The sequence below is a fragment of the Anoplophora glabripennis genome, unplaced genomic scaffold (genome assembly GCF_000390285.2).
Source record: "Anoplophora glabripennis isolate ALB-LARVAE unplaced genomic scaffold, Agla_2.0 scaffold28, whole genome shotgun sequence".
NCBI lineage: Eukaryota > Metazoa > Arthropoda > Insecta > Coleoptera > Cerambycidae > Anoplophora > Anoplophora glabripennis.
Genome location: NW_019416423.1, coordinates 296,725 through 321,672, shown reverse-complemented (window position 1 = coordinate 321,672; position 24,948 = coordinate 296,725). Strand labels below are relative to the sequence as shown.

Below are 24,948 nucleotides of genomic sequence, written 5' to 3'. Positions count from 1 at the left end.
CATTTTTTTGCATGCACCTATCTGTAATTTTTTCTTAAGAAATAAGCAGTGGCGGTTCTTGACTTTCGTACCAGGGGGGGCGGAAAAATTTAGTTACAAAATATTTAAAAAAAAAATGAATAATTGGGTAGTTTTATTTTAAGTACTATTGAAAAATGTAGGTACAACATTTTTTTTATAGTGATAATCCATTCTTCTGCTTTTGTGCGAATTAAACTTTTTAATTACTTTTTCTTTACAGTTTGGTATTTCTCGCATCATTGATTTTTGCAAGTTAATTTGAACTTTTGCAATTAAAAAAAATACGAGAAACAATGTAAGTAATAAAATCCAATACCACATCTGAACAAATTGCGTTTAATAAGAAAATAAAGCTGTGAATAGCTACTATTTGGTTACGGTCGAACTAAACAAAGTCTAAACTGCATAGTAAATATGCGCTATTCGATCCATCTTTCACTGCTGCGCGAAGGTAATCATGACCACCGCTGTAAACAATTTATAATGTCGAGTTAAATTGACAGCACGTTACAAATTTAATATTTCTTTTTTTAATGTGTTCAGAGCCCCCCGCACTAGCCGCCGCTGGAAATAAGAAAAATTTCTGTTATCTGGTTAGATATTTAGATATTTTCCGAGTTAATGGCAGACAATATGATCTTGTTATATTTTTTTGACAGTAGGTAGAGGGAGGGAAAAAAAAAGAGTATGTTTTCATGATTGGTTATTTATTTATTGCAAGCGTTGCGTAAAGCTCAAAAAATAATCCATTCAAATTTGAGAAATGTGAGAATTATTCCTATATTGATAAATTAAAAATATGTAAGAAAATACATACGTACGACTGGTTTCAACACTAATAAAAATCACAATGTAACAACTTACGACATTACAATATTACAATTTCCAGAGCACCATAACATTCGTTTTTAATATATAATAATATTTACAACAATTGGCTCACTTATTACCGAGTAAATGAAAATCAAAAAAGATACAATTTTGATCTATACATCTAATACATTATAGTAAGTAAATACTTGGTAGGAAGATGTTCAGGGAACCTTGTATAGAAAAAGTTAAAAGAAAAGCCCGCAGCGTTTCAACTAAATAATAATAAAAAAAAATAAATAACCGTTTGGGAGCTGCGAGCCTTAACGCCAACTTTATCCATACAACCACCCATATTTGCACTTATATAAATATATTAACTAATTACGAAATGCACAAAATAACAGCCTAGTCTGCTGGGGCGACCGTCTTATCCGTTTCCCAAAACGGTAAGAGGCTCCCAATTGGCTCAAGCCGCCAAATCTACCATTACAAGCTCTTAATCGTGTTGATTTGCGAGGTACACCCTACTTATATGGCATTTTCAAATATTAGTATCTTTGAACATTTGAAAAACCATACTTTAAAATAACTCAGTGACATCTTGGATGGACCGGACCAAATAACAGTGCCAGGTGTGCCGGATGTTCACCTACTGAGACCAAGAAACCGAGTTTGAAAAATTGGATTGGTCCTTAGTTATTGCGGAAATATTTTACTGAAACTCACATTAAAAGCAACAAGCTGGAAATGTACAGTAACCTGGAGATTATGGTTAAAGTTAAAGCACTACAAGGTGGGGGGTAATTGGAAGTCATACACGTCAAAGGAAAGAAAAATATATTACAAGCAACTCCTTTAGCGATACATAAAATTTTACATTTTGAAAAGGATTCCATATTCTTAGCAAATAGTAGGTAACACTCCAGTAAAACCTCAAACTGGAAGTCGGACCTCTCCATCCGAAACGACTACAAGAAACAACCAAACTTAAGATTATTTGTAGATATATAAAAAATAGAAATATTATACAATAAACCCCTGGAGGCCACTGGTTAAAACTTAAATAGAACAGTGCTTTCAGGGTAGATCTTAGAAAGCAGGAAGAAGTTCGTCACTGGACTAGCTCATTCGATAAAACTCGAACGGTTTAAAACAAGCTCTATGTTACAACTTAAGTTATAATGTTATAATTACACACAATCAGTCTGTGACAATAAGTGTTTCTTTAAGTGCTAAAAGTTGCTCCTCGCCTAATTTAATCTTGTCTGATATCTCCTTGGAGTCCATTATCAGTTTGGCCTTCATGTTGATGAAGTGGTCGTAATCGGCGTATTCCTCGGAATTCAAATATTTGTAAAGGATATTCGAAACGTTAACGCTGCGGCGATCGATGCATTCTTTTAGCTTTTTAGCCTCCCCCAGCTGGTCCAGAAGCTTATCCCTTTTAGCTTCCAGTATTCTCTGAAAGCAACAACTTTATAAATTTAATAGTCCCATGAATCTGTTTAAAATATGATCTTCCAGAACACAGACACGGAATCGAAACAGAAATTCAAACTCAGTGATTCTTACCCTCTCTGGATGGTCTTCAGCCATTGACATCAGGGCATTTTCGGCTCTTGCCAGTCTTCCAGATAGTCCTAATAATAAGCTTGTTATTTTTCCTACTTCCTCTACGTGTAACCTAAATTTGGCAACTTCGTGTGGCCTCGCGACTCTGTTAATATGTGTCTCTACGTTCTCTCCAAGTTCATCGTTGATTTTGCACTCATCAGATACAACTAGCTGCTCACTGCGTAACACTTCCAGTTTTTTGTCCAATCGATTCACTAATTCCTCCTACAAAACAAGGTCCTCAATAATGTGCTAACATACGATTTAGTTTATTCAACAAAAACTTTAAAGGAATGATGGATCAGTACAAGAAAATTACATATAATGTTCATACGTTACCTTTTTCTGACTAAGATCTTTGGTATCCTTGACAATATGACATTTATTCATATCTTGACTATATCTAGTTAAAAATTTAGCCTTCGGCTCTGATGTAGTGAAATATATGGATGACCCAGAAAGAGGACTTGTTGGTTCCAAAGCGGGGATGATTGGAAGAGTTGGAGACAAACTGAAAAAAGTTTATTATTAATTTGATGGGTGAAACATTTTAAGCGGAGCTAAATTAACAACGATTGTACCTTAATTTGCTGGTTGTGGTGCTACTCGTCAATATTGGTAGGGACGTGGGTGGAGGAGTGCTGCTCGGGGTGTTGTTTCTACTTCGAAAAGGTGAATTGGCAGGCCTTGGTCTCGAAGTGACGTCAACGCGGAACAACCCTTGCACGTAATCAGTTGGTTTTTTATGTTCTGGAGCAGGTACTGGAACAAGAGAAAAAATTTGATCAAGACGAATCAAGAGGAGGAAAAATATCACTTACCCAAGAGCTCTTTTAATCTGTCTGAAGTGGGTAGGTGATCGACAAAATCCTCTGCCAATTTTTCGCACTCGATCTCCTCCTGCAACTTCTTCCTCGTAGGTAAAGGTGTCGGAGGTAATTCCTCCTTTTCCGTCTGTGATGCCGCGTCGGTGGTCGTTGTGTTAACCCTTAAAACAACTTCAGTCCTTTGAATTAATTGTAGGCCTTCTATGACCCTGGGATAGTCGTCCGGTTTCTTTGGAGAAGGCGGAGGGGATGATTCTGGAGTTACCGGGGATTTAGGGGAGGATGTCGGCGTCGTGAGAGGGGATACGTGAAGGGGGGTGCTCTGATTAGAAGAATTTGTGTGGGGGGATATTCGGAGAGGGGATAGCTTCAATGGGGTGCTGGGAGAAAGGGAAGGCTTTATTATTGGGGATAACCTCTTAGGGGATTCCGAAGGGGAGTGTGCGCCTTTTGATTCTGGGGAAGGTGGAGGATTTGTTATGATTCTCGAGACGGGGGTGAAGGAGATGGGAGCGGGGGAACTTCTGGTGGTCAAGGTGGACGTTGTGGTACTTGAAGAGAACGCTGATGTATGAGAAGTGATTGGAAACGTGTGTACTACCGATGAGTTAATGGTCGTTGTAACCGAAGGAGTTGTGGTTACCGACGATGTGCGTATTACAGGCGAATTAATCGTTGTGGAAATCGATGCTGCTGGAGATAAGCTGACGGAGCGCAAAGGTGAAAACGGGGAACACCTCGCAGGACTTTTGGTTGGTGAAGAAGGCGGTGACTTCATCGGGGACTTTGGTGAAGATTTAGTCATATGATCATTGTCTAGAGGCGACAAACTCAAGTGGGTTGGCCTGTTGTATTGTTGAGATCTAGGCCCGAGCAGTTTGACATTTACCGGAAGTACGTCTGGTAAAGCTAGATTAGGTTTTAAGTCTTCTTTTTCATCACAATTATCTTTCTTCTGCTTCTCGTTTACGGAGGCCCTCCTCAGTATGTTATTGTTGTTCTTTAACAGATCCTTGCTGTTTCTGTTCAGGGGCCAGATGGCCTCCCGGCTGTTGACTCGCTGCGATTCGTTTATCACCTCGGGGGACAGAGCATGGCCGTTGGGGGACATCGTCCTCTTGTAGCTGCCGGTCTCCGAGTCCGGAACTATTCGGTCTCTGTCCCGGCGAGGCGCTAGGTAGGCTGCCTTGGATTGGCTCCTGTAACAAAAAAAAGTATATTAACTCTGGTCTTAAATAGCAAAATATTTTTAATTTCAAAAATTGACAATAACACGTTACAAATTTCAATGTAATGGGTTTTTTGTTTCGTAATTATAGAACAAACGTTTTACTTTCATGTGTTTCGTTTGGACAAATGTTTATTTTAACCTTCGAATTATCTGGTAAAATTTAAATTAAAGACACCTGTATTATTGTAAGTCATCGAACCATTACCGACATAAAGCTTATACCTACTGATGTTGAAATTTGCGTATTTGTATGTTTAATTTTTTCTTTGTCGATCATAATATACATACTCCTGCTTATTTATTACAGATAAGAACTGAAGCAATGTCACCATAACAAATCAATGCTAAGCATGCAACAAAGCAAATAAACATAACGCTATGAGTAATTCAGAAAAATCCCGTGTGTAAGTGAATAATCTTCCTTATCGTATGTATTAATATGATAACCACATATTTCATTGTCATGAGTTTGTTGCTTCCCAAATGCTGTCGCTGATATTAAAAAAGCAAAATAAATGAAGGAATCTTAACCTCAAGTAAGACAAAACAAATTTACTAATGAACTGGTACATCAACATTCTATTGTTTATGTACAACAATGGAGATCGCTTTCAAGGATGAGCTCTGTACATATAATAAATATTTTACGAACTATATTAAAGCAGTATCTACAAATATCATTATAAATAAAGCTCTAAACACCACATGCATGTTTATTTTGGATACTTCACACACTTAACTCCAATATCACTTTCCTTCTCGACAATAAATTATAAAATTTCTGACCAAACAGAAATTTACTTTCATTGCTATTATCTGACACCGTTTAAAGCATAGAGTGACATTTCGTTTGGAATATCTTTCACCTCACCACTACTTAGTAAGATATGACCTTAAAATGAAACCGAAACTCTCGTTTTTATTCTCTGGCAGTAAGAATAATTAAAATCGTATTTTTAATTAATTGTTATCAACAGTGTAAATGCGGGTTAACTGGCACAAGTGAAAATTCTCACGAGAAATTGCAGTCGAATGTGTACATAAAATATTTAAATTGCGTGTTCGCAATGCTTTTGACATATTCGACATATCGGTATAACCTTTGATGGATTTGTTATAAATTATAGTCTAATATATTTTTTATTTTTTATAATATATTATATTTTTTGAACAGGAATATTTGTCAAAATTTTGCAAATTCGTTAAATAATAGCAATATACTACAGGGTGATTCCAATTTAAATACAGAAACTGCAGGACTAGATTCATTACCAAAAAATATATACAGTTTGCTCTGTAAATTTTTTTCCTGCGGGACTCGGTATTCGAGATACAGGGTGTTAAAGAATTGAATGAAATTTACTACGGCGTATTCCCTTAATTAGAATGTTTTATTATAACGCGTGGTAGTGATAGTTTAAATAACTAGATGGATTTCACAAGGTTTAACGGCACTCACAGTGTACGATAATTCAATAAACAAAGAAATCTAAATAAATTTAAATAAATTTGGAGCAAATATGTACACTGAAGATGAATTTTTCGAGACAAAACGTCAGAATCTGGTTCGGGCTGAGGCAGTACAGTATTGGGGATCATAAAGGCTTGCAATAAATGTAATAAAATTTCCAGGGTCGTATTTAAAAAAATGAAGTTGATGGTCTTGCAGAGACGAAACGTTACATATAAAAATTGATTAGCCATTCGATAGAGTGCATAAAGTGGTCATGAGAAAGTGTTCTTCTTTTTTCAATATCACCTCAAACAGGGTTGAAATGAAACAAAAACTGATTTCCAAAATTTCGGTTTTTTTTTCAAATATTTCGAAAACTAATAATGTTAGTCTTGATTTTCTAGATGCATAATGTTGGTCCCCTGATTACGCAACTTAGCCCCCATTAAGCTAGTTCGTATCTTTTGCCCCTGTAGTGAGAAGGGAATTTGTAACAAAGTTTTTCATTATTCTGTTTAATTAAATAATGTTACTCTTGTTGCTTTTAATAGTGGCACATGTCTAGCTGACCCACATTTAGTAGAACTCCTCCAATTCCCAACCTTTGACTTTCTTAAATGGGTCAATTACCATGGGGCCAAATAACGATCCCATGATGTAACGATACTCCAATAGTAGACTAATCAATTTTCCAGCATGCGTACGCATAAATTGGACCTGAGGAATGCAGCTTGCTTTCCATCATCTAATACCAATAAAAGACATCTGCGTCGCATCGTCCCCTGGCATTCCAGACAAATTATGAATATATAGAAGAAAGTCGTTCCACAAGCCAGACGAACGAGCGTAATCGCAGGCAGCTCACTAGATTTCTTCGCTAATGACTTGTGATTGCCGCCATATGCACCCATACTGGGTGTGGATGTGGATAATTTTCTAATGTGAGCGTCTGTGTCGGTGAGATATCCCCGAACCCATGCATACGGCTTAATTATAATATCCGTAATTGATTATATTTGCAAGTGGTCGACGTAGTTCTCGCCTTAGGACAAGAAAACGTGTTGAGAGACAGGAGAACTCTCAGTCTCACCTCATTCCGTCTAGTTGTGAACTTGAACCACTATCACTTTGCGTGATTCTTTCAGCTAGACAGGGTTGCCAAATTTATAGACATCGAAGACACTATGATGTCCACAAAAGTATACAAATAGTAAATTATATGAAACCGTTGAACATATACAAGTAAAGTAAAATTTTCAAATGAACCTTACATAGAAAGAAGATAGAAAGCAGTTCTTTGTGTCTCTCGCACCGTTTTTATATCCCGACGTTATTTTACGAAGCAATTTCCATTATATCGCCCTGCAGTTCGGCGTTTCTAGGGATATTTAATTTTATGGCGCCGTTTCTGTTTTAACTGCTCGACAACTACAGGACTGTCTTTATTTAGGGAATAATCATAAAATTTCATGGTTCGAGGCACACAGCTGCGGATTTATTACCCAAATATAATAACCGGATCCGGTTGTAAAATATGTAATATTTTTGTGGTAGTACAGTTGTCTTTCAGTTTCCCTTCATGTTCAAAGTTATAGGCTATTAATTAAGTATATCTAAAAAAAACAAGGTTAAAAGGAACTATAACGTTCAAGCAATTTTATTGCAAAAATTAGAGCCAAAAAAGTAAAAATTTTTTGCTTTTAAAAGTCGTTTTTTAACGTTAAGTTAATGTGAATCTTAGTTGACTATAAAAATATCGATACTTCGGTTCTTTGGAAAAGAATTAATAATTTTATTTTTCAAATACAGGGTGTTTTGGAAAAAGTACCATACATACAAGAGGGGGGAACATAAAAAGAATAAGGCCAAAGTTTTTAAGATATCACGGTCAAATACGATTTTTTTAAATTAAATTTTAAACGTCCTTTTTTCCAAAAAACAATGTAGTGCATTGAAATTTGTAAAGTATTTTGAGGTTAGGTTTTATATGACGTATGCCACATATTATAGCGAAATGTCAACCAGCTTCTCTTTCGTAATATACAGAGTGTCCGAAATTAAATGAGCCATACTTTATGGGTAGCCTCCTTGGATGAAATTAAAACGATATAGATCAAGTTATCTAGTACAAACTTGTAAAAATATTTAAAAAATTATGTTAATTTTAGTTAAATCAAAATTTAAAAAATAGCTTTTTAAAGAAGTAAAATTGCATTAAAGTAACTTTGATCCAGATTGGAAGCTATACCTGAAGTGTGGAAAATTATTCTTTTTTACACTAGATACATTAAAAAATAGTACCTAGCTGGTTGACTTTGAGACAGTCATTTGCGTTTTTCTTTGACGTTAGATCTATGACCTATAAGAAAAAATTCTAATTTTTTGATTCTACGAGTCATTAAATTTGTGGAACTTCCTAGAAAACGCCCTGTGTATTTTCGCAAAAGTATAATAATAACTAATCAGTGTGATAATACAGTCAAAAATTGATTGATATAATATCTAAATGGACAATTTACGTACTTATCAGAAGTGTGATTTCCATTTTTATGATTTCGTTTTCTTTTTAATTTTTACTATTAATAATTATTTACAGCAGCAATCACTTTTTATCGTTAGTCAAAAACAGACAAATGACAGCGAAGGACAGAAGGCAAAGCCATGCGAATGTTAAATTTTGGTTAATTCCAGACCATATGGTTGCAAAAATTAATTAATTAAGAGAAACCGTAATATAACGAGCCTTTCAGCAGTCGCACTTTGAGGTGAAATTTTAGCAAAGTTTAAGAAACATAAACATTTCATACTTTTACAGATTATCAATTAAAAAAGTGATATCGATTTCGTTCAGAATTAAAATCTACTCTCTTAATATTGCACTTGTGTTGGATGAGTGAAATCAGCACTTCACTGAAAGAGATATTGGTTTGAATATGAATTTTTCAGCATACTATCCAGTAACTTTTTCTGTGTACTTTATGTAGTGTGTATTTACGAAATACATAAGATATTAGCAGATGAACATACTTAAACTTTCTTAATTTTAAATATAAGCAAAACATATTCCTGTATATTTTCCTGCTGTAAATTAAAGTCGATTATAGTTACTTAAAACAAACAAGGCCGAAAATAAATTAGTCATACAAAAAAAATCAGGTCCACTTTCAACTTTTCCCGATTACGATAAAACAGATTCTTGTAATTAACAGAAATTTCAGTTATTGGTTAACTGAAATTTTACGCCATTAGGTACTTTTAATTAATCTCGACTGCAACATTTCGTAAAAACAGTTGCACAGGAAGTCAAAGTAACAGTAAACCTCAGAAGAGCAAAACGGGAGCAAGTCGTTTTGCTAATTTTATTTTATTAGGTGTATCGACAATTTGTCATTACCATACAACGGTAATCTGGTTTCCTGAAGCGTTATTTATTCAGTTAATATTTATGTATTATAAAGTGAAGGTTGTTTGCGTTGTGACATGAAACCGAATACTAACGTTTTATATATTTAATATGAAAATATTACATTCCAGTCGTTAGCTTATATTTTTTTCGTATCGTGTTACTTTGTTCCCAATTCAATGACAAGGCTTAGGGAAATAATTTAGTTTTTAATCAAAGTACGTGATGTTTTTGCCATAAAATTACTGCTGACCCTCGGACATATCGAATAAAGCGCATTTGTGTTAATAAATATTCACTGGGTTTCATTTCTTATTTAAAAACAAGGTGTACTATCACGGAAGAATATGTAAAATAATTTATGTTTATACAGAATATATTTGTTTTATAATGTGTTTAATATGTATAAAATTATATCTTCAGTGCTCAAGAAATATGCATAAATTAGAGGAAAAGAAAACACATTTTCTGGTTGCGTTCTCTTTGATGAATGTTGATAATTAGATACCTAACGAAAATGTTCATCTGCAAAGTTCAAACACCAATCCTTAAAAATCGGTAAACTACAGATTCCGTCACTCGACTATATAACTGTCAGTCGATGAGGGCTAATAAGTCTAAAACTAGTGGGTTCGATTGACGAATTATCTTAGTTTACCAGATATTCCCGGTATAATTCGATGCTAGCCGGGGCAGAGTTTCTGTTTTTCACACTATTATCAGAAAATCGATTTGCCTAGTTGACAAGAGAGATCGTGCTTTTATAGTACCTGTGAAATTGCAGGTCGCTCTTTGTCAGTGCGGCCTTAGTGAAAGCCAGGATCATATTCGGTGCAAAGTAATAAATCATCGCCTGTGAAGGGATCCAGTGCAGTACGGTTTTAATGGGTTTAGAAATTGAATAATTTCTTTATGCATTATCGATTAACAATTATATATACTTATTCCCTTTATTATCATAAACTATTTATTTTAAATGTAATTTATTAGAAATCCAATTTGTTTTTCAAATTCCACATATGTACTACATTTCACCTTTGTACGCGCCACTGCTATTTACTTGTTTTCTGGAGGCGGTCTCTGATTTACGACCAAACTCACCAGGTCAGTATTTGACGTATAACCGGCCACTTCGTACACTCGATGCACCTGGGCGACTACAGCTTCTACCAGGATACAGTGCGTATGAAGCGGTATTTCAGATTTTACATACAATTTCATTTTAAATTTGAAATGGTTCACCTTACGCTTCCTAAAAATGATGACACGATTTTCCTTTGATAAAAGACCTACAATTTTTTGCTCTACTTTAATAGGGATCATTCATATGATCATCCTGTTTCTCGGAAATGATTAAGTTCCCTAGATGTGTTTATACCGGGTGCCTCAAAAATAAGTACCACCATTTTAACCATTTTTAATGCATTTTGTCAAAAAATAATGTTTTTGTTTGGTGTTTTCTCATTGAACTAACCCTAACGAGCTGCATGTGATTTAAAATAAGTATATTAAATGTTTTACTAATTCTCATGTTACTGTATTTTTTCGGTTTTCTGTTAACTCAATTGAGTTCACTTATGTTCTAGTAACAGGTAACAAAAAATTACAGTTTTAATAATTTATCTTAAAAACCTTCAAAAAAATATTAGACAAAAGTTGTTTGATTTTCGATGAATTAGACGGGTGATTAAAATTTTGGCACTATTTCTTTGACCGAAATTATCTTAAAGTTAAAAACCGTTATCTTCGAAAAAAATGGATACTGTTTGCCATTTATTATACGAAATTTTTCAAACAGGATTTAATCCTTAAGTTAAACACTTTCATGTCGTTTGTTCCACATTAAAGTGAAGATCAATAAATTGCCTATATCGTTTTTGAGCAAAAACGATCGGTATTGCAACTATTCTATTTCACTTGTTTACGACTTTACATTCTAGAAAGCATTAAGCTGGATATATTAGAGAAAAGCATTTTTCGTGTTATTTTTACTCCTGTAAATGTAAATATAATCGCCGTTTTCTAACGCTGCAATGCGTACCGAGGAAACGTACACAGCCTCTGGATAATTACACGTTCCAAGAGAGTTTATCTTGATTTTACGTGCTTTATAAAACAATCAACGGCGCCCAACAAAAACTGTAAGAAAATACATTCTTTCCTGTTACAATGCACGAGATCGCGAAGACAGATTCGAAAAGGTTACAATCCTTTACCGACGACGTGAATAAGCTCAACAGTAAATTGACATCGGAGATTTTTGCGAAAATCGGGATCGAGCCGCGATTAGAAATTTGCTTTTCTTTTTGCCATATCCGGAGTTCATTTCGCGGGTACGAACGCCTCCTTCCGTGCCGACTTTCTACGGCGAACTGCAATAATTAAAGATCGACATTTCGTTGCTGTGTTTTATGCAAGAATAGAACGCAAGGTCGCTGCACGCTGTGGTCGCTGTGAGAGAGTAAAATTTTTTTTGAGCTGTGTTTTACTGTTATAATAATAGAAGGAGCGGTTTTCGTTAAGTAGGGTTGGACAATTTACGGATACCATTTTCATGAGTTTTTTTTTTGTTTAGATAAATACTGTTGAATTGTACAGAATACAAAATAAAATGCAGACTAAAAAAATAGTAGAAAGTTCAAAAAGGTGTGTGCCAAAAAAGCGTATATTTCATTCAAAACTTAAAAAAGTGGTCTGAATCACGTTGTTTTCGCTTTGAAATGAAATGTGATTAAAATGAAAAATTATATAATTATACAGGGTGTCCGGTAAGTACCTCCTAATCTCTCGGGAGTGTATAGGGGAGGTCAAAATAAAACTAGTCCTTCCTATAATTTTTTTCCTAATGTGGAAGGACTAGTTTTATTTTGACCTCCCCTATACACTCCCGAGAGATTAGGAGGTACTTACCGGACACCCTGTATAAGTATAAGTATAGTAAATGGAACCATGTAGAAAAATAACAGCTTTTTATGTATTTACAGCTACTAATACATCTTTCAATGTATCATTGGTTCGTATTTTGGATTATACGAGACGCATCCTGTATTCTGATGTAACTGCTGACAATTTTCCCAGTCGCAACCGTAGTTGATCAGTTTTGTTTTACTAGTCTTTAATTGTCCGTAAAATACGCAGTTCTTTCTGCGATTTTTAATGATCCTATTAGTGGCTTCTTAAAAGAATACAAACGACTTTCCTATAAAACTATAAGCTATTCCATGTGTCATTTCCCAGCAGAACAACGTACCGAGAAATTGTTTATTTTAAGTAGCTTTCTAAAGCATTCTCAAAATAAAAAAATACTGATTAATTACAATTACAAATTTTTTATTGAGTATACAGGGTGTCCCGATTGGCGAATCACGATACGCATTCGATCACATTTTGCCATTTTTATCGAAAACATTGAATTTTACGAAAAAAGCCAAAAAGCGTCACTATTCCACATGTTATAAAACCCATGTGTACAATCTGATGGAAAATATTTTAAATTGTGATGCCTACATTTTCGAAAGAATAACATTTTGAGAACTTGGTTAAATATGTATCAAAAATGATTGTACAAAAAATAATCTGAATTAAATTAGCAGATATTATGATAGTTTTTGTTAGAAATTGGTCAGTATAAAATTGATCTGATTTTTAATTGTTTATACACACTTAAAAATATTGGAATACAGTTTTGTTCAGGACTAAACTGTGAAAGATCATAAAATTTTAGAATACAACGCCTGTCTTAGGATTGTAGTAATCAATCATTAAAACCCAAAAAAATATGGCACTTGTAAAACGACTTTGTTTTTTACACTGACGTTTGTTTGAGGGGTATTATCAACAAACACGTTGTCTTATCTAATTTTTTATTCCGGTGGTGCGCACAGATATATTTTTTTTATTTTCAGTCAGTAGACCGTACGACGAATGACACGGCTTACGTCTATTGTTAAGAGGTTGCACGACTTAAAGTTGTCGTTGTTATACAATTTGCTTTATAGCATTGTTATATTTATTCTTCTTGCTACTGCGTTGTCCCCTTTCAGAACAATGCCTAATAAATACGGTTGTGTGTGTGTTTGTTTGTTTTCTAACTGTACCCGGGACGTATTACTCCGGAAGGTAATCAATTTCAAAAAGTCGTTTATACGATTGCTAATGAGCAGATATCACCGCACTAATACGCAACCTACCTACCTACAGTAAGTATATTTTTTCACTTCGAAAAAATATTTTTTATCAAAAACCAATAATTACGACTTGTAGAGAATACTTTGCAGTTTTCAAATCCCTGTTTGGATATTCTGTACGACCATTATTTCCCGAGTAATTGATTGCCATAGTCCAAAATGATTTTTTACCATTTTAAAGAAAAGCAAATATTTGCAAAACAAAAATTTCCGTTGATTTTCTTATGATTACTCAAAAACTGCTGACGCTAAAAAATTTTAAACTCCAGATCCGGAAACTAGACACTTGAAGCTTCAATTTCCTTTTATTTTTATTCTCTCTACGACCATTTCCCTCCAAGTTACAGCTCTGAAAATCACCCAAAATGTTGTGATTTTTTAAATATCCCATAATTTCTGTGCTTAGTGTATTATGCCGTTTTGTATTTTGAATGTGATTCCGTCTTATTGTGTTTCATAGAGCGTTTAAAGAAAATGTTCAGTGACATCTTTAGATTTTAACTTCTAAAGTATTGATTTGTTATAATCTGTATCATCAGTCCAATGGTTTTTAACTAGAAACTTTCAAATTCGTAGTGGCCTTATTTCGTTGCGGGATTTTTTAATTAGTTACATAAAAACATGTTTGGTGGACGTAATTCTATTTTTGCACGATTCTGCTGCCTTATAAGTCTTATTAGATTCCAACCGAAACACTTAACCATTGCTTGAATTAAAATTACTTACTAATGGGACCGTTTATGTCATCCCGCAAAATCAATTGACGATTTGTTGCGAAACCAACTAGGAACTGATCAATTATAAATTCTGTAATGATTCCTATGACTAAGCCGAGATGTGTTGAATTAGAAACAATAAAAAACCGATGGGAAACATCGCGTTACCTAACGACCAGCTATTTATCATCCGGCATAGAAACAACGGTCTACTTAATCGTTTAACAATAAGAGTTATGGTGGTGTTTGTAACATTTCGTTTTCTTTTTTTTCCGTAAGAGGAAATAACGCGAAAATGTAATTGTACATGTGAGCTATTCCTAATTAATTTTTAAGTGTTGCACTGTGAATGCAATGCTGTAAACAGTGCCACAATTTAAAGGAATGACAATTGGGATCAACATATATCGCAGGCAAAAAAGTTAGGTCTCTACAGTTGCATTCTATCAGCCAGTGTAAAATGTTTCGATTTTTTCCGCGATCCAGTAGATAAATATCTTTAATCAGCATTCATTAAGACGATCTATTAAACTGAAATTACGTGTACGCTCGATTTATGCGCTGTACCACCTGAACACATTCCGATATTTCAAAACGTCAACTGGGACATCCGAGAACGTGATATACTTATTTCAGAAACGTCGTGTCCCGCAAGGCTGTGGTAGTTTAGTTGAGAAATGCAAAACCCCCGGTCATTATAACAATTTATTCCCCGATTTAATACGCTGTTAATTAAGTCATTACACGGGTAATTATTTGTGCATTCCACGAGAGGTCGTTACTTGTCGCATGAATAATGCAACAATTGCATTAATTGAGGGGTTTGAGGCAAAAAGTACGCAGACGGTCGTTGAAAATGTTGGAAAGTGGAGAAACGTCGACGTGTGAGATGTGTTCGCGTTTAGGATTTTATGGTAGATGCGACGGGCTTTTCGCGCTCGCATCAATCATTTTGGGAATTAGCTCTGAAACGCGGAGGACCTGAATGCTTCCTTAGCTAACAGCTTATAGTAAATGCAGAGTATATTAGTGCGTTACTTGGATAAATATAAGACGAGAATACATTTTTTTGAAAACTGAAAAATTAATTAATTTTTTATAAACATTTTTATGTAAAAAACGGATTTTTTTAAAAGTTTCTTGCTTATAAAACCTAAACTAGCAGTCTGAATGCGATAAAGAAACAATTTGTAGAAAATCGAAATACGAATAAAACGAGAGGTCATCGACCCCATCGGGTAATCAGAAAAGAAGAAAACCCGGAAAAATAGGAAAATTTAGAATTTTTAAAAATTCATTACTCCACCATTTTTTACTTTGTACAGCTGACCCTGTGCACAAAAGTGCTGAATTATATGTACTTTAGGTGTGCACAAAGCAGCGCTATCAAACCATTAGTTCTGGCACAATTGCAATTTGCATTTTTTGGTGCACTATTTTGCAAAACTTCTGGATGCTTTGGAGGTGGTCCGATTTTAATTCTTCTGCCGGATTTAAAAAGTAGAAATACAATACTACAAAACGTATATTCTAACTTTCCGATAAAATGATGCGAAATAGGTGAAAAATTCCTCCAAACGTGCTCAAAAACGGCCGAGAGATCGGGAGATGAGGGACAGTGGAAGTCACAAACATAACCTCTATTAATTGGACTAATTTTATTTAATTTTGTTTTATATTCTCTGGCCAAAAACTACAGCGTGATATATTTTTTTGGACCACGATTGTTCTTGTTATAACGACACTGACTTTTCTTCTGGGAAAGGATATCTTCTCTGTTTATCTTTGACCTTTTTGACTTTGTGATTTTTGTGTATTTTTAACTCTATTCTATCAACATTTGACTTATGGTCACTTTTTCGCGGTCTGTTGGCAAGCTCTAAGCAAAACTGTACAAATATGGTGGTAGCCTAACTGACGAGGGAATAGAATACCATTGGTACTCGTTTCATCTATCAGGAGGAGTATAAAATAAATAAAAATAACTAAAGAAATAATAAAACTTTATCACAACTTAAAAATAAGCGTTTGGGGACCTATGTTTTTTTCTCTGGTAACCACCTGTACAATTTTCTCGTTGGAATATTGCAACACCCTATAGAGCTTCCAGTAAAAATATTTTGCTCAGTTGATATTTGCTTTTATTAATGTTAATAGTGCTTAATAAAACTTCGCAGTTATATTTTTAGTTTAGACGTAGTTGCTAGTTATTTTCTAGATATTGTTGGTGTAATTCAATGCTGGATGGGATATGTAGCTCGCAGGGTAGTTGTTTCTCTCAGTGTCATCAGTTAAAAGTGTTGTCTATCAGATTAGATAACTTTTGCGTATCTAGATTTTTGATAAATTGTTTAATATCGTTCGATTTGAAGATTTTAGGAAAATGTTTTGAATTTATTTGATTTAGCGTAATAAAAGAGCTAACAATATATTTTTTAAAAAGCATTATATATACCCACTTATAAAATTTATTTTTAAAAATTTTTGTGTAACTTTTCTTGCTGACTTTATTTTATTTTTTCCTCAAAATAAAACGTTTTATTTCCATCTCACCATAATTGTTTTAGCTTATATTCCTTGATATTATTTTACATTTTTGCAACCTAAAGTCTAGATTTGCATAATTTGTGGTAAGTTTAATAACGAGATTTGTAATTATGACATCATGCTATCATATAAAATTCACGAGGAAATTAAGTGTGTTATAACAACTGCCTCATTCATGTAAATAAATGTTTGCCAAACCTTAAAACTTTTATAATGATTATTTATTCTGTTTTTTATAAAAAATATATTTAAACAGACACTGATGAATTTAAAGATACTTTTTGACACATGAACTTAATGCACTTATTGAAACTATAATACACATATTTTCTAATCATCGTTAATAAACTTTCATTGAAAATCTCCTACGGCTAGCCAGCAAATGAAGCTTTTTCGTCCAGAGGCAAAAACTATCTCCCCGTCTCATAATTCCAGTCATAATCGTTTGCAATAATTGTTATTTATTTTCACTTTTCTGCACCGAAGAACGTTCAGAAACGTAATTTAATTTGTTATAAGTCAGGCTTGCGTTGGAGGAATCGGCGAAAGGTTAGCGTTTTTAATGCGAGGCAAACAGAAATAAATGTTTGCTGCTTATCTTAGAAAGGAACAGGCGGTTGTCACATTCAGCAAATTTGTGCAAATAATCTTAAACCCATAACTGCTGTTCACGTAAAATATCTATAAACAAACGCATCTGGTCACTTTCATATCGAATGTGTTGTTGTAAATCAGAATAATTGTTAATTTTTGTAACAGGTTACAAAAAGTTTAAATTTTTTGGTGATTTAGTTTGTAGTTGACCACTGATTGTTTTTTCAGTAGATATATTTTTGAACCGGCTTGATTTCTACCTTTTAACTGTCAGGAAAAACTACTTGTATGTTTTTTACTATTTGTACTTGCTTAAAGTCACACAGAACCAACCACATCTTTCCCGAGATAAGATGCATCTACTCAACATATGGTTGTTATTTAAAGCCTATTTAAATAATAATTTATTACTGATGCACTTTATCAGTTTATACAATTCAATAAATTTGATTAATACGTTACAGAGGCCGATAGCGATGTTGCATGAGTCGGTTTTAATGTATTTTAATTATCTCGACTACTTTACCTCTAAATTATATTAATTACAGATAGACACTGCTGTCGTCCTAGACCCGTTTATTTTAATTGATAATAAGGCAACAAATTATTAATTGCATAACTGTAATTAATGGCGGGGTTGATATAATATCCCGTAACTTAAAACGGCTTCTTGGATTTTTTTTGTAAAATTAGCTGCATATAAACGTCTCCGTACGATTTTTAAAGTTTTAGAATGACATGATAGGAAGCAAGCAAGGAAGAATTTACAGTTTTATAGTTTTATTTTAGTAATGAGACACAGGCAGTAAATTGTCGAATATTTCTGGTAATTTAAAAACTCTGAACACCTCAATTGATTTGAGTTCACTGTTGTCTTGCATTTTGTCTCAATTATTTCCTTAACTGGGTTCAACAACAAGATATAAGTTGTTGTAAAGTAGTGTTGCACAAAAAAATATTAAAGTATATGCACGCTGTCACAAACATAGTTTAATGATATTTGTCATTAATTAGTTAAAGATGAGTTGTTTCTAGGAATTGACTATTACAGCATGTAAATTGTACCCAGAAAAACGTAATAGTTGGGGCTTAGCTGTCTGTATTACTAATTTATTGCAAACCGCAAGTACAAACATCCATATATCAACCATTATTATTACTTTATATTCCATGGAAGAAGTTGCCTGAAGTGTTACAGTGACATTTCATTGCCATACAACATTCTATTTCAATTGCTTAGTTGCAATTGAATCGGAATCTAAACGCTTTTCTTTATTATTTGTCAAAGTTTCACCACGCTGAACCAATTCTGTTATTAGTTAAGTCGGAACATTGAAAAACGATTGTTAATAACAATTTAGTGGTGGTAGTACTTCAAAAATAATAGTAGATAGCCAACATTGCAAGAACTATTTTTGCTTGGCACAGTCAGTTCTTTGAAATAAAAATATTCTGCTTTAGAGGTGGGTACACATTACACCAAAAGCAAAAGTAGTAAGAAATTTTAGATAAATTATGTTTGTCCTTACGGCTTACAAAATCGTCCTGATAATAAAAAAGCTACACGTAAACTAGATAAATAAACATAAATTCAACAACAAAATATGAAATAGGACTCTTCTTCATTTTGCTCTTGCTCTATAATCCCGAAACAGAACAGAAAATGCAGCTTACGTGAAACTTACGTCACACAATTGCTTACGCTTCAGATTTTCGAGCGCATGCACCTTATTTTTATTAATAACACCCAGCTGTCAACAACTTCATTGGCAATGTGTGAAACACCGAAAACGCCACACTTATACGGGCAAATTATTTCGCACATGTGACTAGATAATTTAATTTTCAACTACGTGACAGATTTTTAAACTTTGATGACTCAGTGGAGGACAAGTTGGAGCAACAACCTTAACCGCCTTGTTATTCGTTAATTTGCGACTGTTTAATTTTATCTAAGAGAGCCTTTTCCCTCGGATAGATACGAATCGTGCTCACCTTAGATCGTTCAAAAATAGAAAGTGCAGTTTTTTTATGTGGCAACTTAAAATGGGTAAAGATTATGGTGTAGTAGTTTCACTGCTAGTAGCTCACGCAAGGCGCCTAATTGCAGAAAGAATTACTGTCCTTTCTATGACATTTGCAAATTTAATCTAAACAATAAAGAAATTATCTTTTAAAAATTATATGAGGATATACGAAAGACGAAACGTTACATTTAAAAATTGATTATGCCATTCGATAAAGGGCAAAAAGTTGCCATGAGAAAGTGTTCTTCTTTTTTCAATATCACCTAAACAAGACGAACTGAAACAAAAACTCCAAAATTTCAATTTTTTTTTCAAATATTTCGAAAACTAGACATGTTAACCTTGATTTTGAGGCTGATTATGCAACTTTGCCCCCATTTAAGCTACTTCGTATCTCTTACCGTTTTTGAGATACCTGTAGTAAGAGGCGAATTTGTAACAGCCTGTATATAACCTGTTCAGGCTCAACTAATATTGTGTATTTAATTATTTTTTTTATCATTGTGCGTTACTATGTAATTTCTAAATAAGAAAATTTTGTTCCTAATAGGTATAAAGTATTTTTTTAATTTCAAAGTACTTACAATTTTGAAAACGAAATATTTGGCCGGTAGGCACAAAAATTAATTGAACATGAAAATGTGGAATTTCACGTGATTTGGTACATTCTAAAATTAACTTACAATATATTACTTTTAGTTTGATAAGAGTATATAATTTAATACTAGTAAATCCCTTTATTATTTTCAATGGGAAAAATAAGATATAAATATAAAATACTACTGTCCTATTTCGTATAATTTTTATTTAAAATTACTTGCGCTAACGCCATTTTTTTAAAGAAATTAATATTAGGTTCGTTTATAAATAATTTCACCCACGTTTTGAATATATGCTTGAATAAATGTTCATAATACTTGTTCTGTTGCTCTGTTTAAACAAATTATATATTTTCTGCTTAAAAAAATATCTTGGTTAATCAGTTAACATCACAATTATTAACTAAACACCCCACAGAACATTAAGCACACACACCCAACTGATACTTGCCGAATTTTGAACTTAAAACAGCAAACGTGTAGATGCATGTCATTGATTTTTATTGTTTGCGTCAATACTTATTTATCAGCGCGACGCGTCTCAGTTTAATCCAACGCTTCGCAGTGACTGAATCATATGATGTTCAAAATAGATTTTAAAATCAAATATAAACGCGCAACCACCATTTACTTGCCATAAACATGTTAGACGTGCGTCTAATTCTGGAGAGACATAAAAAAAGGACACCGTTTTTAAATAAATAGTGGTTTTTGGCCAAATGTTTGTATATGAAAAATCATAATACCAAAACGTTTTAGGTTTTTTAAATCATTACAATAAAGAAAAATTAGGTATACAGGATCAGTGAAAAAGTTATGAAGAAACAAAGTTTAATGGAACACCCTGTAGTTTATTCCATATTTAAATTCTTCTCTAAATTTTCTGTTTCCATGCATATTAGCGACCCTGTATAATTTTTCAAAATACTAAGGTCAGGCTTGGCTATAAATTTGATGAACGTTTTTTCCGTCTTTTTAATCCTAAAAAATTAAATTGTTTCTCAATGAATATAATAATAATTAGAATTCATGAAAAGTCAATTAAACACATAAAACCCAACATTTTATAAACAATTGAGTAATATTGGCTTGATTTTATAGATGGTCTCAAGTCGTTACAAATTCGCTTCTCACTACAGGGATCTCGGAAATGGTAAGGGATACGAAGTATCTTAAATGGGGACAAAGTTGCATATATACACAGGGTCCAACGACACTTAGGTAGACTGTATGATAACTCAATAAACAGAAATTTAAATAAAAAATAGATAAATTTGGAACGAATACATGATTCAAAATGAATTTTTCGAGACAAAACGTCTGAATCTGGTTCGGGCTGAGGCAGTACCATCATCTACTTCACAGTCGTGAAGTAGATGATGGTCCTGGAGAGACGAAACATTATATATAAAAATTGATTATGCCATTCGATATAGGGCAAAAAGTTGTCATGAAAGATATCACCTCAAACAAGACTGAAATGAAACAAAGACGGATTTTGAAAATTTCGTTTTTTTTTCAAATATTTCGAAAACTAATCATGTTATCCTTGATTTTTTAGAGGCATAATGTTGGTCCCCTGATTACGCAACTTTGCCCACATTTAAGCTACTTCATATCTCTTACCGTTTCCGAGATCCCTGTAGTGAGAAGCGATTTGTAATAGCCTTTATATTGCGATTTGTAGTTTTTTTAACAAATGGTCAATTGCTCAGTTGAATGGAGAGAACAATTTTAGATGTATACAGTTGCATGTTTTTACTACGAGTAAGTAGATTTGAACTGGCTATAATTCTGTAATTTTAAAAAATTTCGATTACAGAAATCATCAAGTTCGTGCTTTTACAATTTACAAATCATAAAGAAACAAATAATGATAAGGCATTCTAATATTCCCCATTGACGTAAAGCAGAAATATTTTCAGTTTGCTTTTTGCCGCAGTGCCGTAGTCTGTATAAGTTGTGGCAAAATACACGTTCGATTTTTTCGGGTCAGTAATAGTCAGTAATCAATGACGTCAGTATGACGATTCTTAAATAAACCACCAAAATAGCTACACAGCGCACTTTCTTAATAATACTTGAACTATCTCAAATTACTTTCTCGAAATGAGATAAATCCTTGTTAATTTTGATTACACGATGATTTGTGAGAACAGTTATTGGAAAAAATATTAGTTTCGAAATAGGATAGGTTTATCGTAAGATTAATTAAAAGTTCAATTCATAATTATAAATGTAACAAGCTCATTTTTTTAAGTTTTTACTAATTTTCTCAAGTAGGTAATTTTATTTCATTACAATGTTGGTTTCTCATTTTTTATTTTTTTGGAATATTTAGATTTGAATATTTATCGCATAAATCAATACTATGAATAACGTTATGCATCATTTACAGTACGAAATGCCTTCTCCAATCTGTTAGCTGGTATTATTATTTGTTTATACAAGGATGACAAGGTCATTTTCCCGACTTTTAAACGTTGATTGATTACTCCGATTAAGACCAAAATAAACAAGATTTTTATCTATAGTTTCATATTTTTTGCCCGAGGTCACACTCAAAAGTCGACAATTACAATAAAAAAGTGATCCTATTTAATTAACAAAATCAAGGCGGCATATATAAATAGAAATAACACTATGACAGGCACAAGTCAAATCAGAATCAGAATTTTTTCACATGTTTTAAACTGTACCTCGGACTATAAAGATGTGTGGCGTAAAATTTCTAGTAGGTACCAAATTATGAGTTACATAACAACGAATTACAGTTGACTGAGTGCCAAAAACAAACCACATGATCATCAAATCAATACAGGTACTCTTAATATTACGAACCAGAAGAAATCCAACTAAGGTCTAACAAATGTAGGTATTTCTCTATAAGTGTTTGTATTAAAATTCTCAGCATATACAGCCAGCTGTTATTATTAGTTATTGCACCAAAAACATTACGATTTACAAGCCATAGCTGTGTGTAGTCGTAAATTGATTAGTAGAAGCGTTGGATAGTGTTCTGTTGGTGTATTTATACACTAGGGAAGCAACAAACTGACAGAATTAGCTACTTCTAATATACATACAGCAGATATTTTAAGTAACATGCGATTAAGAATATAAATTTGAATTCTGTTAATTAATAGAGTCGTCTCCACAAGTGAAAATGACGTAAAATAATAATAATAGCTCTGCTTTTCACTGCGATCTAAGGATTAGCTCAGAGATTTGTGCGGGAACGACTTATGCTGGAAAGCCTAATTAATTAGGCATCGAATTAAGTTAGTTCCATATAAATGTTTTCATATTTTCGCTGTGGATGTGTAATCGCAAGGAAATGTCTACGCAAATTGCTCATGCCATTCACGGTTGGTTGTATCTTTTTATTTTTTTCATAAAACTGTTAGAAGTTGTAATACATACCAAATATTTTAGGCAAGTCGTTTCGAAAATGGGAAGCGGTACCAACGATATTCTGAATCGAACCTTTTTAAATGTACAAAGTGTCAGGATAATTTCGTGGTTCGATAAAATTGAATAATTTAACACATTTCCATGAACGAATCCATTAAAGTAGCCTTTTACCTCGAATTTATACAGTCGTTTATTATTTCATTTACCAGAAAACGGTAAAATGAAAATAAACAATTGACCGGAAATATTAAACGCGAGAGCAACCGCTTGGTGCACAAAGGCATCTTTGTTTGGAAGTTCAAATGTAATTTATCTCTAAATGCGCAGCGGAAAAATATTTATCTGTATGAACACTTCATTAGAGAGTGCACGTAATTAACCGTAATATCCTATTTTATCCTTCTTAATTAAAATCGAGACGAAATTTATTGTTAACGGAAATGAAGAAAAAGCCAGGAGTTTAAAGGGATTTATTTGTTATCTTCCTAATCACGATGATGAAAAATACCGATTCACCGATTTCGCAATACGTAACGCTACTGATAAAATGTGAGGTATCTTTGTTTATCAATCTTATTAACTTAAAGTGTTGATAAAATGAGCACATACATACAAATTTAATTAATTTTTATATTTACTTTGTTATCAACAAATATTAAACTGAAGAAATCCAAATACGCTGAAGTAAAGTTGACACAAGCATGGAATTTTTAAAATTTAACAGTTAAAAATTTGTTGAAAATAGCGAGAATAAAAAATAATGTTGATTCTCTTGTGTGTGCAAAAAGTAGGTATTAATATTTTGTACATCACTAAGTTCAGTCGTTCTCAAGAAATTGGACGACACTGTACAATTTGTGTGAAAAATTAGAATTCTGAAACGGGGTCTTGAGAACTTATATTTTTCTCTGATTTATCCATGACGTCTGAGTTTTTATTTGTATCTAAAAAGTGTAGTTCTTGTCTAGTCTTTCCGAAGTCAGTTGAACAGGTATAAAAACGCCTAGCAATAAAATTTAATGAGTTTCATAGGCATACCGAAAAAAATTTTCTACTAACGGTACAAAATTATAGTAATTTGTATATAATGTGTAGAAAATTTCTATTATACGTCCAACATATATTAATTATGTATGCCCTCAAACAATTTTATTATACTGATAAATTTCGTTTTGTTCCATTTCAAAAGATCTCCGAAATAGCATGTTGTAATAATATTAGTAAACAAAATATCCCTCTTATTTCTCCCTTTCGCAATTGTAATATGAATGACTAATAGAAGGTGCCTATAATAAATTAAAATCACCTGAATCACACCAAATTCCGCATTGCTGCACTGCACTGCCATTTGTTGACAACTGAATTTATGGCCAGGTCGCCCAATGCGGCTGTGTTTGTGCCGCGTTTGCCCGCGCTCATTCTTTAACTGGGCGACCAGACCTGTATATGGGTATGGCTAAACAAATAGATACCTATAGGAACAAGTTTTTCAAATATTTCAA

At 33.3% G+C, this 24,948-nt stretch overlaps 1 protein-coding gene across 1 annotated transcript in view; it reads right to left on the bottom strand.

The window, feature by feature from the left end:
• Positions 1-717: 717 nt before the first annotated feature.
• LOC108909876 (protein Shroom) overlaps positions 718-24,948 on the bottom strand; it is a 146,154-nt gene continuing 121,923 nt past the window's right edge. The window contains exons 8-12 of the mRNA XM_018714316.2: positions 3,270-4,474; positions 3,030-3,210; positions 2,788-2,959; positions 2,407-2,673; positions 718-2,295 (exon numbers count right to left, since the gene is read on the bottom strand). Coding sequence (XP_018569832.1) covers positions 2,035-2,295; positions 2,407-2,673; positions 2,788-2,959; positions 3,030-3,210; positions 3,270-4,474 — 2,086 coding nt within the window. The 3' untranslated portion in view covers positions 718-2,034. The remainder of the gene's footprint in view (positions 2,296-2,406; positions 2,674-2,787; positions 2,960-3,029; positions 3,211-3,269; positions 4,475-24,948) is intronic.